Consider the following 18,619-nt stretch of genomic DNA (forward strand, 5'->3'; position numbering starts at 1 on the left):
ATTATTATTATTGTTGTTATTATTATTATTATAACAAACCAACAAACAGACTAAATATATGTTTTGCTCTGTAGGTCTTAGTGCTGCTGTGCTGCTCTCAAACATTCACGAGATGTTATCGAATTTCAAACAAGCTGACTGAAGGGGGTCGCTTTACTCCGGGTCTGAAGTGATTGTAAAAGACCTTTGGACTGTCCCCTGATTATTATATTTTTTTTGAATGACACTTCCCTCTTTTCTATAGCAGTGTCGTGTCTTTTCTTCTTATTATGGTTGAGCGCTCGGGTTGTTGGTTGCACGCATGCTTATTATTGTGTACTCCTGATGGTAAACGTGTGTACAACGAGCTCTTTTACCACTGCACTGGAATAGTACACTACTGTACCAATTATATTGACGTAGGTCTCATTCATTTTTTTTTCCGAGCACAGGGATTTCCCTTTCTTGGAGGGGGATCCGTTGTTTTTTGTCACTGAAGGATGCGGAAGTAAGCTTCGACAATGGAAGTGGTTGCTTAACTTTCTTTCCAAGAGATCAGAACTTCTGAATCTACTGAAAGTTTAGGACAGAAGTGACGGTATAAAAGTCGCCAGAGTTGGAGTAGTGCGTCTGTTCATCATCGGTGTGGCCACTAAAGTAAGTAAGTATATGTTCGTTTCATTTGTTTTGAAAGAAAAACGCCATGATATAAAAACTTAAAATATAACTTGACTATATTTCGGTATATAGCGCTCCATTATTGGCGTGAAAAATCAGATTTGCTTTAGGTACATTATAACACGAGAGGATCACTGTTGAATATATTCCATTTTCTAGTATAACTATATATTGTGGTGGGTGGTACTATGAAGGCTAATTATGTATACGAATATAGATACGTGTTACCATTCTGCCAATACTAGTTTTCGAAACCTAGCTTTCGTGAGATATGCTTTTGTTCATTGGTTATATTTTTCTACATGTACATGTATTTAATGACTGGAATATCAATCCCCAAAACCAAATTGTGTAAATTACAACTCTCTGATCAAAGCCAGTGACAAGGGAAAAAATGTCATTGATGATTGAAATGCCGGGTTGAAATGGAAGTAAATAAGCATTCGATGGACTCAGCATAATACATCCATAGATGATAAAATTACTTGCTCCTATATACATTTTTGACGATAGTAATGATAACAACAGTACTAACGATATTAATAAGGATAATGATGATGATAATGATAATGGTAATAATGACAATGAAAGTAATAATTATGATGATAATAATATTATTAATAACAATAATAATAATAGTAATAATAATAATAACAATGACTATAATAGAAATAATAATATCATCATCATGATCATGGTAATAAAATCACTTGTATTTTAAATTCATTATAACTTGTTTTACCGTGTTTTTTTTAAATATAAAAACTTATTACATGACGTGCAGCATAGCCTATGGAATGAATGCACCTAGGGGGGGGGGAAGTGACCCCCTCCTTTGAAGTTGAAGACCATTTTGTTTGCTTGTCAATTTTTTTTTCTGGTGCGAAATGTCCTTTATATCCGGTTGAGGACCCTTTTTTTTGTTTGTCAAGTTTTTTGGCGGACGATTTTGCCCCTCCTGTGGAAAATCATAGGTACGCTACTGCATATGAATGATAGGCCATTTAAAAAACAACTTGGATTTGTGGGAGAATCCGCAATTATACGATTAAACATACATATATCTCAAATATTAAACTCTCAACCTGAGAACCATTCACATTATGAATTATGTTCCCAAATTGCACCCTACCTCTTGATTTTACCGCCACGGTGGAATATTTAAAGGTCAAGTCCACCCAAGGAAATACTGATTTCAATAAATATAGAAAATTCAAACTAGCTATGACATTTATTAGTTATGACATTTTAAAGTTTCGCTTATTTTTCACAAAACAGCGAGGAACACAATTCAGTAACATGCAAATGAGACAGTCGATGATGTCCTTCACTCACTATTTCTTTTGTTTTTTATTGTTTGAATTATACAATATTTTTTTTTCATATTTGACATTAAGGACTAACTTGACTGAACCATACATAATATTAAACAATGCTAATTATACATGCTCAGTGAGGAATTAATTGTTGTTTCACTTGACAATGAGGAGGAAATTAGAATATTTCATATTTTATACAGTAACAAAAGAAGTACTAGTAGTGAGTGGATGACGTCATCAGTCTCTTCATTTGCATACTGGCCAGGATGTGCATATAACTGTTTTGTGAAATTAACCAAAATTTGAAAAATGTCATGACTCTTATTTTACATCCGATTTTGATGATGAAATTTTCAGTGTTATGTTCGTTGGATTTTTCTCTTTTTATTCAAATCAACTTTTTGGTGGGGTGGACTTGTCCTTTAAGCCGATTTTGTATTTTACCCCTTACCTTCATGTAGTTTAGCAACAATTAACCCACATTGTCCAACCTTAGGCCTATAGTTTAATCGTAATTATTTTCAATGAATACCCAATTTGACGCATGTTTCGACTGCGTGCTCTAGTTACCGGGCATCGCATATGCTTTGAAGAAAGTAACCCTTGGTCTCAACATGGACCTATCACAAATGGTCTCAAGGAATGTGGGGATCAAGGGGAGCGTTTCATAAAAAGCTTTGTCAGTGATTGTCAATGACAGATGTGATAAGCTACTGTACATCCTTGCATTTGATTGGTTGACAGCAAATTAAGCAGTGAAACCCATTGACAAAACCTTTCATGAAACGCTCCCGTGCATTGTTCATGACCACGACGCACGACCCCTTGTCAAGAAAATCCTAACTTTACATTGTTCTCCTTTTCGTCGTCCACTTATTTTGTATTCTTCTTGTTGTTATTCATCCACTTCCAGGGATTCTTGAAAATATTTTTGATAGAAAAATAACGTTCTCCTCAATAGTACTTCCTGGTTTAAACCAGCAGGACTTTCTAAGAAGCGATGACGTCATCAGGGATTTTATTTTTAGTTAAAACTTTGTTTTGGGTACCCTTTGGGATCGGTCTGATATAGCTGTTTAATAAATATGCCTTTTAAATTTCCATGGAGACACCAAGCCATGAAATATACTACGCGTTTAACAAAACAAAATGAGTTCCTTTTTTTATTTGTTTGTTTATGCGAATATCTGTGGTGTGCATATATTAATTGAATTGTTGTGCAGTACAATCTATATAAATAATGTATGTATATTTTGTAATGCCAACAGATTGAATATCCATTGAGGACAATAAATTAATGAATCTGAAATTAATATGCGATGAAATTAATAAAGAACTATCAAAATGATGTGAATTATAATGCGTTCATAAGCTTGCCAAAAAGACCTACAGAGCAAAACATATATTTAGTCTGTTTGTTGGTTTGTTATAATAATGATAATAACAACAATAATAATAATAACAATAGTTTGTTGATTTTAATTTTTATTCATGAATCATAAAAATATGCAATGTACAAAGTTACCAGCAATCTGCATAAAAATATAGGCATGCAGGGATAAGTTGGTGTTTTTAATGCAGTAGGAATCAAAGTAACTATTGAATTGGATCAGAGGATATAAACAATTTATTAAACTTAAACTCTGTCATGTGGCACAGCCAGCACTCCAAGCTGAATCATTTTCACGTTAGCAATCCCTGCAATGTGACAAAACATTTTCATATAACGATATCTAATTGTCCTTGAATATGATTCATTCGTATTTATGAATTGCGACACCGGAAATTATGGGTATAATTACATGTTAAATAAATATCCTGGATCAATGATCAAGAGATTCGCATTCATAGAGTGTATAAATAACTTTTCCTGTATGCAAACAATGCATACCAAAATTTAATCACATAATGATTTATTATTAATGCTCTGAGAATTATTCCCCCCCCCCCACCTCTCTCTCTCTCTTATAAAGTGTAACAATTGTATGAATGTGATCAATTCGACAGTTAACGACAAATATGTCGAAAATCTAGTGGTTTCTATATATCTTTGTTGTTATCTTTCCAGTTCTCTCCAAATAATAAAAATTATTGTTTTTGCCATTATAAATAATCAGCAAATATGAATAAAAGTAAGAATTGGTTTTGAAACCCCAAAACAGGTGCACATCGTGCATGACTCATCTATCATTTTGAAAGATATAGTGGTTGGGTTTCAGTTTTAAGATTGCGGTTTCAGTTGTTTATTGAACAAGCAACCCGTATGTATTTAGTGATTTTTTTTATTACATTTCATACTAATGAAGAGAAAAAGATCGATATTACTTGCAATGACAATCATGTTAGCTCTTTCAGCAATTGATAAAGATGTCAGTAATGAAAAACTATTTGAGTAATCACGTTTTGAATCTGTATGCCACTGTACATCACATATCCTAGACATTAACACTCAAACATGGATCTATTTACCTCGATTTACCTGACCTATCTGTACATGTTGATATCATCAGCTATCTACTGTTATTTGTCTAACGGTGACCAATTAATGCATTCCATTGGCAAAGGTAAACAATCGTTACCATAACAACGGACAATATACATGTATGTCCAGAAGGATAAAAATGTGGACTTTGATAACGTGGTTACACTGGATATTCTCTTTACATTATACACTGCAAAAACTCTGGTGTTGATTTAACACCAGCCCGAAATCTATGTCTACACCAGAGAAGTGTTAAACAACACCGGTTTCGTTTTGGTCTAGAGGAGGTCTAATACCAGACAGGTGTTTATACAACACCAATTAGTATTAAAACAACATCGGTTTGATTCCAAACTGGCGTTGTTTTAATACTTTTCTGGTGTGGACATAATAGATTCCGGGCTGGTGTTAAATCAACACCGGAGTTTTGCAGTGTATGAGTGATTAGGGTGTTCACTAGGGTTTCTTCACCTATTACTTGATACAGCATGAAAATCAGCATTTTGACCCAAACCAATTTTTGCGAGTCTCAAGCGTAATATTTAAATTTAAAAAATGCTACCATTTAGAACAGACCGAAGCCCAAGAACATAATTTTTATATGATAAAAAATATATATATCCATGTTCATTTTTTTTCAGTTGCAAAACTTTTCCAAAGTGTATTTTCTGTATTTCCCTGCAAATCCGATGAATGTTGCAATGTAAATGCATTCTTAAATGAAATGAATTCTTAAATGATAAACTTTGAGTTTATATTTTATGTGATCCTTATATTATGTAACATTGGTGTAAAATATTATTGATGAGCAAAATATTTAGTGGAACTGTAATTATTTTATGAAATCAAATTTCTTTTAAACAGATTTTCTTTATCAACAAATGACACTTGAGACGTTATGATTAACCTGTGAAAATTCAGCTGGGGAACCAACACCTTATCGCTCGTAGATATTGGTAACCACATTGTACCGCGCTCATCGTGGAAAACTGGTTGGAATAGGATTGGAGGAAAGTGAAAGGTCGGGTATACCTGGGGCAACGATGGAGGAGGTAGACTACAAGAGGGTCCGTGAGGTCATGTGGACGGACAAAACGTTCAGACTCCAGGAGCTACCAGCCTATTTCGGGTTCCCTCTCCTTATCAAGGTTGTCAAGGGATCTGATGATATGGAGCACAAGGAGAAGTTTGCGAAAGGAGAGGTAATGATAACGATGGCGGTTGCGGTGGTGGAGGTGGTGGTGGTGGTGATGTTGGTGGTGGTGGTGGTGGTGGTGATGATGATCTCGTGGTGGTGGTGATGTTGGTGTTGCTTGTACTGTTGTACTTCGAGTTCCTATTCATTGAGGCGGTAAATGAATGTAATGATATTAAAGGAACACAAAGAGAAGATTGCGGATAGAGAGGTAATAATGGCGATGGTGGTGCATAGTTGTTTATGATGATGATGATGATGATGAGGAGGAGGAGGATGGTGGTGGTGATGATGATGATGGTAATGATGATGATGATGATGGTGGTGGTGATGTTGACGATGATGATGGTGATGATGATAATGATGATGATGGTGGTGGTGGTGGTGGTGGTGATGTTGACGATGGTGATGGTGATGATATGATGATGATGATGGTGATGGTGGTGGTGGTGGTGGTGGTGGTGATGATGATGATGATGATGATCACTTCGCTAGAACTGATACTTGTTCCCTTGCTTTTTAATAATGTTGAAGATGGTATACTGTGATTGTGATGACAATATAAAGTACTGGTTATTTGTGCGGTGGTGGTGGTGGTGGTGGTAATGATAATACAGAATGGTGGTGTCTTTGGTGATAAGAAAAACGTTTTCATTGTTCTCAATTCTTTCAGAATACATTCATACCATGCAATTCACAAAGTAGCAATTGTGAAATAATTCCATTCAGTACGTGAACTAAATATACAAATTATGCAATATTATTGAAAGGAACAGTATCGCATAGGACTAAATATCATGACTTCATGAATTACAAAATAAGAGAGAAAAACCAAAGGAAATTGAAGAGAGAAAAAAATCAGAGTGAAATTACTAGTGAACCAATGGATATTGCTGTCATATGCGATACGAATAAATTATACTGCAATGAAAATAATATTACATGATCTCAATTAACGTGATGATCACATGACTTACCACGTGACAAGCTTGATCAATATTTGTTTGTATCATCTCTTTTTCAGATTCTACGAATAGATGGAGAGGAGAGGCAGAGGAGAGTGATTGCGACTGACTCCAAAGGAAGGCATTGGAGCTTCCCTGTTCATATTGGTGCTAAGTTTGACGTCAAAAGCAAGAAAGGTAGGCCTATATGTGCAGTAACAAGACATTTGCTCCGGCGACATTTGCTCCGGTCTTAATACCTCATGGGTGGAAATCTCTTCCTAAAGGTAGGGGGACTGCAGGGGCTAGAAATTCCGACAGCAAAAAAAGAAAAGGTAATCACCCAAAAAGTAACGTCATCTCGTCCAAACTACATGTTTTATTTCGATTCTGAATGATGTATTTCTTTCCACCAAAATAGCAGGGGGGACATTTGATATTGTGCCCCCTCCCTACCATTTTGGGTAGGGGGGCCGCGTCCCCCGACCCCTGTGATTTCCGCCTATATAATACATTAGAGGGCATAGGGTTAGAGTTAGGAGAGTAGGTTCAGAATAATGTAAAGATACGGACTGTGGTTTATTAAGTTTTACAGGTTAGGATTTATGTTTGGCTTAACATGCAGATTGTCCATCGGAGCAATTGTCGCCGGAGGAAATGTCATGGAACAGCATCGCGTCAATCATCTATTGCAAAACGACCATTTAATTGCCACTCGATCATCACTCATTACTGCCGCTTGAGAATACTTCTAATACAGTGTCATTTATGAATGATAACTTCAAAGCCAAGTCCAAGGCAAACACAATATCTGAATGTAATATTCCAATTAGATATCCCCCATTAATGAAACGTGGGGAAAGCACCAAGACTGACAACCCGACCCTTTGATCTCAAAGTTTGTCTATAGGCAGGTCGAATTAACAACGCTCAGATAGAATTTATGGTTTATGAATGATTAGTTTTTGGACTTCTGAACCATGAATCATTTTTACCCCAACCACCGCAAAACTTGGATACTACTTCATAGATGCATTGGCATATAGATGGGTCTCGGGTCACTGCCCCCATAAAAAAAATACACTTCCATGAAAACAAAAAGGAGATAAATCAAATGAAAAGAAAAGAATGAAACGTGTGTTTTATGTTTATTCCAATATCTCCAATTAAACAATAATGTAGGTATCTAAAAGGCCCAAAATTTCGCGCTACCTTTACGTCCTCATGAATCAATTTGATGCGAGTTTGGCCCCCATCATCACAAAACTTGGATACTAACATGTTCATAAATGCATTGGAATATAGATGGGGCTCGGGACTTGAATAAACCGATAAATGAAATGAATTTATAAAAAATTCTTCAAATGTGCCATATTATTATGCCCCTCAAACCTTTTAGGCTCGTCCCGTCATTGCATAATGAATCCAGTTTGTGATTCATGGCAAGAATAAACATTGTTGTCAGGTTCTGTTGGTGACCAGCACACCACCCCCCCCCCAAAAAAAAAGTCGCCCAAATTGATTTAAGATATTTCTTCTTAGTTTGGAAAAGGCACATCCTTAAACTTTAAAATGGTATATAATTTTCAAATAAATTGATCAACAATAACTCACTCAAATACTTGATTGAATGCAAAACAAGCGAGAGCTTCTGGAGAAAATAACGTGAAGAATTAGATATGCACACTGCGCAATTTTAATTAAACTTCCAAGCAGTCATGGCCCTGGGAAGTAGGGGTGCTAAGATTTTCCCAAAACGGCCTTCAAAACTATGAAAAAATTAAAACTATGCTTTGCTTTGCCTTGCCTTGCTTTTTTCGGTAAGACCCTCCGTATTACTTTTAATTACAAATGTCATCTTAACTTTATTTATTGAAATAGAGAGCGATGTTGGCTCAGTCGGTAACGTGTCTGCCCGTCGAACCAAAGATCGTGGGTTCGAGTCCACCCCGGGTGACTGAAGCCAGTGCGTTGTGTGTAAACGTCTCTCCCATGTTTCATAGATGCAGGCTATGTTACAATGGAAAACACTCCGTCCCTCGGATAGGACGTTAAATGGAGGCCCCTTGTAGAGGAGAGTCACCACCTTTGCACGTTAAGAACCCATTGCACTATTCGTATAAGAGTAGGGGAAACCCCGGTGTAGTGGTACCTGCATTCCCCCACCCCAGTCAGTTACATCTGGAGGGGAGACCTGCGGGTCACAGTGATTCAGTTCGCTTTTCGCCTCCCAGGTACAGGTGACGCCAAACAAATAATAATTGTGTTTCTTAACTCTAAGATTGTGTTATATATCTCTCTCATATTATGTTTTGCAGTATTTTCGACCTTGTTATTGTGTTTTTCATATTACGTACTATTTAGAAACGGAAATCAATAAATCAAATCAAATCAAAACCTTTTTTTTCTTGCTTGTCAAATTTACTACAGCACCCCCAGCAAAAAAAAATCGTTCCCAGGGTCATGCAAGCATTCCACAACATCTTGTGTCAAAGAAACTCTGGTATCTTATTCTCTCACAACATTACAACGTGGAATTTTTTACGGGATAAAGAATTAGAAATGCACCTTCGGATAAGATGATATTCAAATAGCTCTTTAAAGGCCAATCTACTATTTGGGCTATTATAGGAAACCTTTCCTGGCGACTTGTTGGTGGTTTTGGGGTGGCCGTTCACTAGAACATCGGTAGTAATTGATTTTTATTGTTTGATTTACCACAAACAGAAAAGCGCAAATCGATGTATATGAGCGAGATTGTGGAAGCGGAGAAACTTCCCAAGAAGTTCTGTTTCGCTAAGAAGGATGACATGCAGATTAAGATCACGGGTGAGGAGCATTCTGGACCACTGATAGAGGGCGACTTCAAGACCAAGGAATTGACCCGGGTCCGGATCTTCAAGGCAAACAGGATAACTGACGGTAAGACGCTAATCCCCTTCCCTATTCGATCATGAAAAAATTAAGTAGAAGCTCGAGCTAAATCCGAGGTAATAACAGTTACGCTTGGCGGGCGCGTCGTGGTCTAGTGGTTCTGACTCTCGCCTTTCAAACAGAGTGTCGTGGGTTCGAATCCTAACCATGGCGTGTTTCCCTTCGGCAAGAAATTTATCCGCTCTGTGCTGCACTCGACCAAGGTGAGGTGAATGGGTGCCCGGCAGGATTAACTCCTTGCATGCACTGAGCGCCGGTGATGGTAGCTCGAGCTAAAGCCAGGGTAATAATGGCAGCGATTTATATCCTCTGGCAAAAAGCGCTATATAATCCCAACCATTAATATAATCATTATTACTCTTTACAATTTACAGGTGATATAACGCTCAAAGTGGTGTTTCTGCCTGCCTACATGGATGTCGAGGTTGTCATAGCAACCAAATTGGCTTGTGAACCAGATGCATATTGGGACGACTACATGGACGCCATGACACGTGACATTAACAAGAAGGTCAACTTGAACATGTACAGGGGTAAATCAGGTATGACCATTTCACTTCTTCCTATCACTCTTTTGGCTATATCTCACTGGGCTTGCGACTACTTTACGACTAGTTTGCGACTTCCCCTTTCATATCACGCATCAACTAAGTTGATCTCAAGAAGCCATAATGCGTCCATGTACCTAATGCCCGCATCACACTATGCGATCCGATGTGACGCGATTTTTCAAGAATTCGCATTTGCATTAAGCATAAAAGTTTCAAGAAGTATTATTTTATTTAAAGTTTGGCATATTGTTCGGAAAACTAAAATCATATTTTTACTTTGCGACAAGCCCTATGGTCGGAGTAGTAAAGTCTAAATCTGCTTCAAGTGGCAGCCGATGATGACGTCATTACGATTTGGAATTGAATTTGTTTTTATTCATTCAGGGAGGCTCTTAACTGGACTGAATTTCGATTTCAGTAGTCCTATCACTATTATGAACTCTGATCCGTAATAATTGATCAGTTGGAATATCCATATCAAATGTTATCACAATTCATTTGAAATTCGGCTCGCAACGAATCGCATAGTGTGAGACGGGCTTGACAATCTACAAAGTGCTGACATTGAGAGTTATTGCAAGCCAATGAGTTGTGATTAGAAATCCTTAATACGTTTACTGACAGTACTATTAGTAGTCACGATTCGTGTTCTGTTTCATTTTTCTTCTAAGATATCCAAATCTACGAGTTTTCTGAGAAAACAAAGAAATCCAAGGCGAAGGCAGCATGTCTGTATGAGGAGCAAGCGCCGAGCAAGATCGTGTCCATCGGGAGTATCATCAAGCAAAGGCCATCCAGTACCAAAACAAGGACACCTTCTAGGACGCCCTCTACGTCATCAGGAGGACGGAATCCAAACATGGTAGGTCTGTTTATCTCACGTTAGCCTAGTTGCGTACGTATAAGTTCTTTTCGTCTGGAAATGAAGTAAGAAGTGTTAACCCATTCACATATCCGTAGAACAATATAGGTACATGCCAAAATTAGGTCTTAGGGTTGGTGTCTTGATCAGGTGTCCGTTTCATAAACTTGATATAATAACAAATTGTCATAAACAGTTTAAAGCTACTGAAAGCATTCAATTTAATTGGCCAATGGTAAAATTGTTATAGAAATCGTTCATGTTTTAAAGTCTTTATGAGACAGGTCCATCGTCCATAAGGCCACAGTTACACCGGTGAGCCCAAATAGACTAATAAAAGTTATTACGCTATTTTCATACAGCATATACATTGGTGATGTGCCTGCAGCATTACTTTCATCCACTGACGGTGATCCTGGGGGACGTGTCCCTCTTCGATTTTCAAAGTTTGTACAGTAGCCAATGGGAGACGATCCCGGCAGACGATTGTCTCGTCCCCCTAGATAGACCGTAATATTCCACTAAATTGCTACTTATGGTTCATCCCTTCCTCTGTCTGAAAACTCTTTAATATAATAATGTTCTCCTCACTGATATGAAGATTTTACCGTTTCACTTCTGTTGCAGAGCACGTTCTGAAAACTCTTTAATATAATAATGTTCTCCTCACTGATATGAAGATTTTACCGTTTCACTTCTGTTGCAGAGCACGTTCAGCGCTCCGGAAGCCGATCCCGAGCCAGAGGAACCTAAACGCGCAGTAAAGGATATCCTCACCGATCTACAGGACAAGGATGAATCTGAACTGACCGAAGAAGAGGTTCGGGTTGCTAGGCACCGGCGGATGTTACTCGCCATGCTCGCGAGAGAAGACGAAGAAGAGGAGGAGAAGAGGCGATCACAGATCATCCCGGATGGAGCCACGTTCGAAGGTGATGAGGCTGATGGTGCCGGTGTTACCAACGATGGCGATGATCAGGATGATAACGATGATAAAGACGTTGAAAATGACGACGACGATAATGATGATGACGATGATAGCAGTGACGATGAGTCAGTGAACGCGAGAGGAGAAGGAGATGGTGATGTTTTAGATGAGGTCAGGAGACCTCGTTCGCCTGGTGATGGCTCAACCTATTCGGCAGAGTCAGAAAACAACGAATCCGTCTTTGTTGATACCCCTCCAGAACCCGTTCGACAAAGGCCTCGCATTCCAACACGTCGTACTCCTGGTCTAAGTTACGACCACAGTCTCTCATCAGCAAACGCTCAACCTTTTGATCAGGAGGTCAACAAGCCCACTAAGAAATCCCCACCGCCGCCTCCAGTTAAACCAAAGCCAGCTCTACCTGCAGGACAGAAACCACCGATCTCACCGAACAAACCAGTTGTTCCATCGCGTGAGCCCGCCCTCAACCGTCCAGTAGTTCCACACGTTTCGACTAAGATCAGTCAAGCCCGAGTCGTTAGCGCTTCGTTTGCGACCATTCAAGACTTTCCAGCGGACCTTCGTGGCCTGACCATTGATGATATATGCAAAGCCTTGGAATTCTTAAGTCTTGATAAATATAAAGAACAGATCAGGGACAACAAGATCGATGGTGAGATGGCGTCAGAACTGTCCGAAGACATGCTGAAATCAGACCTTGGTCTTAGCGCTCTTGAAGCAAAGAAATTGCATAAATTCATTCATCATAACTGGAGGCCAGTGTGATGAACTCTTTCCCCTGAAACGTCTCAACTCAAACTGTTTAATTTTGTGAAGGTTCTTATTTTGGTGTCATCATAATTATGTGTTGTGTCATTTAATATGATCTCTGACAGTTAAAATGTGTTTAAATAAGTAAACCAACATGACCAAGTTGAATAGTATTTTGGTCTACAGTGCATAATCATGAAATAACCACCGTTATAATCCAGATAGGGGTCAGTTAATCGCCAAACAGAAAGGAAGGAAATATCGATGTATGTTATGATGTGAGCATTTGTTGTTAAGATGCCAGCTGCTACTATAACGTGCTTTCAGTTTAGTTGAACATAAAAAAAACAATCCCTATTACGAATCTGGCTTTAGAAGATCACTGAAGCAGTCTGCAGTCTAATAATAAGATGAACGGTTCGGGAAACAACTTTAATTTTCCTTATATTTCAGAAAAATATATTTCAAAGGAAATTATGTGTTCTCGAATTTCAATCAGTGCAACGCAAATTGGCAATTCAGATATGACTTTTCAATCGAGCTTTTATCCTATTTGCTCCATGCTTTAAAAAAAGTAACATTTCAAGAATTCGCAGTCGTGTGGTAATACAAAACTAAATTATATATAAACCATCCATAATGTGATTGGAAAAAAAGAAACTGTCATAATCAATAAAGAGTTTATGTACTTATTTATTTTTGTAATTTTATGAAGGGATACATAACCACTGAATTGTAACATATCTATACAGATATAGAGATATGTTTGTTTCAATGAATTAAATTTCATTCATTCAAAAGACAATTTCTAACTTCTATACATTGGCAAATCATGGCCTTTAGGATACTCCACAGAATTGCAAAGTTTGAGAGTTATTGCTTGCAACATTTCTTTGATCAGGAAAAAATAACAATTCAATCTCTCTTATGGTTAAGAGGTATTCAACTTCATTGCTTCGCACATCCGTGACTGCCAAAACAAAACAGCACACTGGAAATTCATGTAAATGATGATAAAGAGGATTTCTGTGAAATGCACTATTAGTTTTATCTATGAAAAACATTTAAAGACGCCGGCTCCCCAATATGTAACAGATTATTCACTAAGTGGTTGCAAATGATAGGTCTTTAATTCAGATTTGGACCCTGTCTTACAAAGAGTTACGATAGATCCAATCAAATTAAACTGTATGGAAATCCATCTATTTTTCTGCAAAAAAATTGCACAATCTCCTTAGTACACAAAGAGAATCACACTGAATTTCCTAGAGAATGATGAATGTATGCTTATACATCTATCTAGAAATTTTAGGTGTTTAAGTTGCTGGCCGTCCATAGTTGTGGTTGACGGGATCAATCGCAACTCTTGGTTAGATGAGGCCTTGATGGTCTCAATGTTGTTAAACCATAAGTAATCACATGAACAGGGTATTTTTAGTCCATGGCATGCATATTTGTGCAAAAGGGTTTATTTTAAAGTCAAACCATACCTCTCATGTGCAAAGAGTTAACCAGTGTTTCGTGGGGCTAAGTACCCAGAGGTATAGAAGTGCAAGTGCTGTGGCTCAGTGGTTAAGTCTTCATATTTTGAACCCGAGGTCCGGGTATCAAATCCCACCGCATTATTCGTTTCCTTTGCCAAAGCATTTATCTCCATTTGCCACTCTCCACCCAGGGGCCCGTAATTCAAAGCTTAGAAATCATCATAGCAGAATGTATTAACGATTGATTGCATTGACTACAATGTACGATCAATCGTAAAAATTAAGCGCAATGATCATTTGTGTTACGGGACCCAGGAGTATGGGTATACTAGAGCTGTGTGATAATAAATCTATTGAAATGTTGCATAATCATCATTGTTTTTGGTATTTTACCACTGGATTTTTTTTTGTCACCGGATTAGTAAATTAGGAAACATGAATAATGCAATTTTAATTTCAATTATAAAAATAATTAAACGAGATCCCATGCAGCTATCGGCTAAGGGTTATTCATCTATTTGGGACTGCAAAAGTGCTTCATTCAACCAAATTATGATCACTTCATTTAAAATTCAATGTAGAGATGTTGTGAATCTAATTTGAGAAAATACATTTTTTTTTATCCATCATTCAGTATAGTTCTCTGCATGCTATAGTGATGATGAGTGGTTTGTTAAGAGGCCGAGACACAGGTACTTATGTGAGGGGAATATAAAAAGGAGGTTTCTTAACCAACATGCATACGCTTTCTGGAACGTAGAGAATCTATTGTCAAAAGCCCTTCATGACGAAAAGGAGTCTTTGTCGAATATCGGTGATTCAAAACAGCAGTATCGTCCATGACGCTGGATAAACAACGTATTTAAAAAAAATTGTCAGCTCCGAAACTACTACTACTACTCCTGTCCTGGTTCACCAAGTTTCGACAAAGGCCTCTGAGCTGTTCATTGTGATTTGATGGGCATTTTCAATAGATTTACTGTGTTGCAGAATACGTCCCCAACGCAAATGCGAAAGCTCGCTAATAATATATATAGGGAGGAGGATGACGTCGTGTGGTTGAAAGGGTGTGTGGGGACAGGCGTGGATCCACGGGGGCTCAGGGGGCCTTGCATACACCCCCTTCCTGCCCCCCCCCAAAAAAAAATAATAAGATTGAAAACAAGGGAGATGGAAGAGAGGAAAAGAAGTGGAAAGAGAAAGAGAGAAAGAAGGAAAAGAAGCAAATAGGAGAAGGGAAAGAAAGGGAACACGGAAAGGGAAGGGGAAAGGGAGGGGGACAAAACAAAGAATATGAAAAGAAGAGAAAATGAAGGGAAATAGAGAGAGGAGGAAAAAATGAGATGGGAACAAAGGAAAGGGGAGAGAGAGAGATAGACAGACAGAAAGGACAAGGAGGGTGGATAGGAAGGGAAAATAATAGAAAGGGGGATAGGGAATAAAGAAAGAGAAATAGAGAAAAATACACTAGGTAAAGGGAGTGTGTAAAGAAATAAAGGACAAAGTTAGAGAGAGAATGGAAGTAAGGGGAGAGAAACCGGGAGAGAGGGAGAGATATAGAAGAGGGAGAGAGAAGGGAAGGAGAGAGGGGAGAGGAAAGAAAACGGGGGGGGGTGAAGTTTAAATAGGGGGCCGCGCAGCTTTGCTCTTGAGTGTACAGGTTGATTATGAAGGATAGGGCTCTCTGAGCTTTTTAAAAACATTTTTAAATTTTGGAAAATAGCAGATAACTTTCAATTCTGTAAATAGTGACGCCACCGTGAACCTGCTTGTGTCATAAATATATGAAAAATACATTTTTGGTTGGTGATTATAGGCCCTTTTCATTGTGATCTGTGTGTGGTACCACGTGACTGCATGCGTCATCGTGTACTTGAGTGGGACACCTTTGTTATAAAATGTTTACGCACTGGTTCAGTGAATTTCTGTAACGGAGAATATTTGCTTATGACCAGGGAATTGATTGTTAACAAAAATAAACCCTCATATTATTCGTGTCGATACAGTTCTTTTGCAAAGTTTCCAGACAATAACGAGAATTTGAACCTGTTTGAAGAACTGTTCGTTTATCCGTACCACTGCGTACTATACCTTTAAGATGTACATACCAATTCAAGTTAATCTGTAATTAAAAAGTCAAAGTTTCATTTTTCTTCTCTTTAAATTAAAAAAAGGAACCTTATAGTTTTGGGTCCATACTTTTGCCCCTTCTCTTCTGTTACTGGCACATAGGGTAGATTCAGGACTTCATAATAAAGAGACGCAAAAAATGATGGAATCTATAGGACAAACAAAACAAATGACTAACGGCAAAAAATGTATTACAGCAAAAATTACTGCAACTGTTCGCCACGAAAAAATGACGAAAATAAAGAATATATCACTAAAAAGGTTATAATTTCTAATAAAAATTAGACGAACAAAAATGGACAATCGCCAAAATAGAATCATAATTTCATCCTCACTTTCCCGCTTTCCAATCGAGCCCGGGGCACTTCCATTCTCATCTTAGGGCCCACGGAACAGGGGATGGGTGGGGGAGGGCTGAAGTTTTCCTTTCCAAACCGTGTACAACAATGTTTAAAAATTCCAGTTGGTCCAGTCCCTTCAAAAACGTTCCGCGGCCCTTGAATAAAGACATCAAAAGTTGGCTAAAAGTAGGCAACTATACCTCCCGATCCGCGCCTGAACAACTATACCATTGATTGATTGAGTGAGTGAGTGATTAATTGATTGATTGATTGGTTGGTTGGTTGATTGATTAATTGAGTGAGTAAGTGAGTGAGTGAGTTATTGATTGATTGATTAATTGATAATTGATTGATTGCGATACTTATATCATCTATAAATATAACCTCAACATTCCATCTATATACCTCAATCACTGAACTTCACTTTTATAAAAAAAAATAGATTTAAAAAATAGGTTTACTTAGACTGCATATTGGAAAAAAGGATATTTTGAAAGTGTTTGTTATATAGAATCAAATGAATAATAAATAAACACTACAGTGGTTGCTATATAGGATTAAATCAAAAATAAATAAATAAAAAAATATTAGACAGGAGAAAGTGATAAGGATTGTTATGTTCTTATTCTTATCACATTCATTGGTCACTTTGTCCAATCATAGGATGAACGTGAACTCAAATTTGCATGATATTTTCTAAACAATGGCGTTCTGCACTCTTAAAGATATTGGGTAAAAGTGCTCCATGATGGTAATTATGTATCCAACCAACGTTGGGCATTTCTTTTGGGCATTATAATTTATCCAGTGTGATGAAAATTTTGCTCATTCTAAAGTAATTTCTGCTTATTTTTTAACCTTACTGGACAATATGCTTCCCACATTGGGTAAAATACTACCCCAAATTGGTTGGATACATAATTACCCTCGTGCTGGTTAAAATTTTGCCCAATATTTTTTATAGTGTGGAGATATCAAATGTCATTGTTTTTTCTGGGAAAAATACAAGGCTTTTAAGATTTTTTCTTGGAAGAAAAAAAACACAATAGCTTAAAGCAAAGTAGCTTCCAAGAAAATTATAGATCGGGATTTTTCTTTCATATCAATTGTGGTCGAACAACAGGACCCGATTCCCGATTTACAAAGAGTTGTGATTGATCAGATTAACCTCATCTGTATATGGAAATTCATCAACGTCATAATTTTCCTACTGGAAATTTGCACAATGACCTTTTGTACACAAAGAGGAGCACAGTTTATTGTCAAGAAAACGATGAATGTATATGAAGGGAAACCATATCCAGAAAATATTTTTAATAAACATAATGTCGGCGTTGTTGGCTTTCCAAAGTTGTGATAGATCGAATCAATCGCGGAAGAATCAGGGTTATTTTACTGTTTCAGTAGATAAAATAGATCCCATCATAGTTATCTTCATAAATGACGATTTATCTTTAAAATGAGCTGGCGACGATACCCTTCTCTGGTCAGGTATGGAATGTCAGATATATACATTCGACCCTCTTAATTATTTCACGTTTATTTATTATTTTAACACACACGTCTATGTGAAATGTTTTACGCGCCTGACACCAGGAAGAGAGAAAAGGAAGACATTTTTTCTTAGATGAATTGCAGGGTTGATCTAGAGCTACACGACTAAAACCTCTCCAACATGCACTTCTTCCTTCGCTATTCTCTTTTGTTCTTCTCTTTGGTTTTCTTTTCCCCTGATCTTTACTACTTGAACATCCACACGAGGCAGTCGCCCCTTACCCCCCCGCCCCCTGACCACTGCCTCTACCCGACTACAATCGACGTAAGCAAATTTGTCAGGCGTGATTTTCTAACAAAGGCAGGTCAGTTAGGCAATAACAATTCCATATTTGGTAATATTGATAGAATTTCCAGTTATTGGAATCCCTCGAATCGCGATGTTTTATGCATGAATTATGTTCAATACAACCTCGCTACTTTGAATAGTGGGTCAATACGTGAATAAATATTGGAATGTGCATGGA

The 18,619-nt window shown here is 37.6% G+C and overlaps 1 protein-coding gene across 2 annotated transcripts; it reads left to right on the top strand.

The window, feature by feature from the left end:
• The first annotated feature begins 370 nt into the window (after nucleotides 1–370).
• Nucleotides 371–14,744, top strand: LOC121416829. Of its 2 annotated transcripts, none has more exons than XM_041610353.1 (7): nucleotides 371–636; nucleotides 5,323–5,660; nucleotides 6,678–6,795; nucleotides 9,325–9,519; nucleotides 9,906–10,073; nucleotides 10,754–10,944; nucleotides 11,651–14,744. In XM_041610353.1, the coding sequence occupies exons 2-7, from the start codon at nucleotides 5,502–5,504 to the stop codon at nucleotides 12,656–12,658; spliced, it is 1,839 nt and encodes a 612-aa protein (XP_041466287.1). In that variant the 5' UTR covers nucleotides 371–636; nucleotides 5,323–5,501; the 3' UTR covers nucleotides 12,659–14,744. The 2 variants fall into 2 exon arrangements, with proteins under 2 accessions (XP_041466287.1, XP_041466281.1); XM_041610347.1 differs by having other exon boundaries at nucleotides 425–640.
• The last annotated feature ends 3,875 nt before the right edge of the window (nucleotides 14,745–18,619 follow it).

Source organism: Lytechinus variegatus, chromosome 1 (genome assembly GCF_018143015.1).
Source record: "Lytechinus variegatus isolate NC3 chromosome 1, Lvar_3.0, whole genome shotgun sequence".
In the NCBI taxonomy this organism is placed as follows: Eukaryota; Metazoa; Echinodermata; class Echinoidea; order Temnopleuroida; family Toxopneustidae; genus Lytechinus; species Lytechinus variegatus.

Excerpts from the sequence above, each read along its gene's own strand:
- LOC121416829 (XM_041610353.1), top strand. The coding sequence starts at position 5,502 with ATGGAGGAGGTAGACTACAAGAGGGTCCGTGAGGTCATGTGGACGGAC. Across the intron at positions 5,661-6,677 it reads AGAAGTTTGCGAAAGGAGAG|ATTCTACGAATAGATGGAGA; the intron begins GTAATGATAACG and ends TCTCTTTTTCAG. Across the intron at positions 10,074-10,753 it reads CATGTACAGGGGTAAATCAG|ATATCCAAATCTACGAGTTT; the intron begins GTATGACCATTT and ends TTTTCTTCTAAG.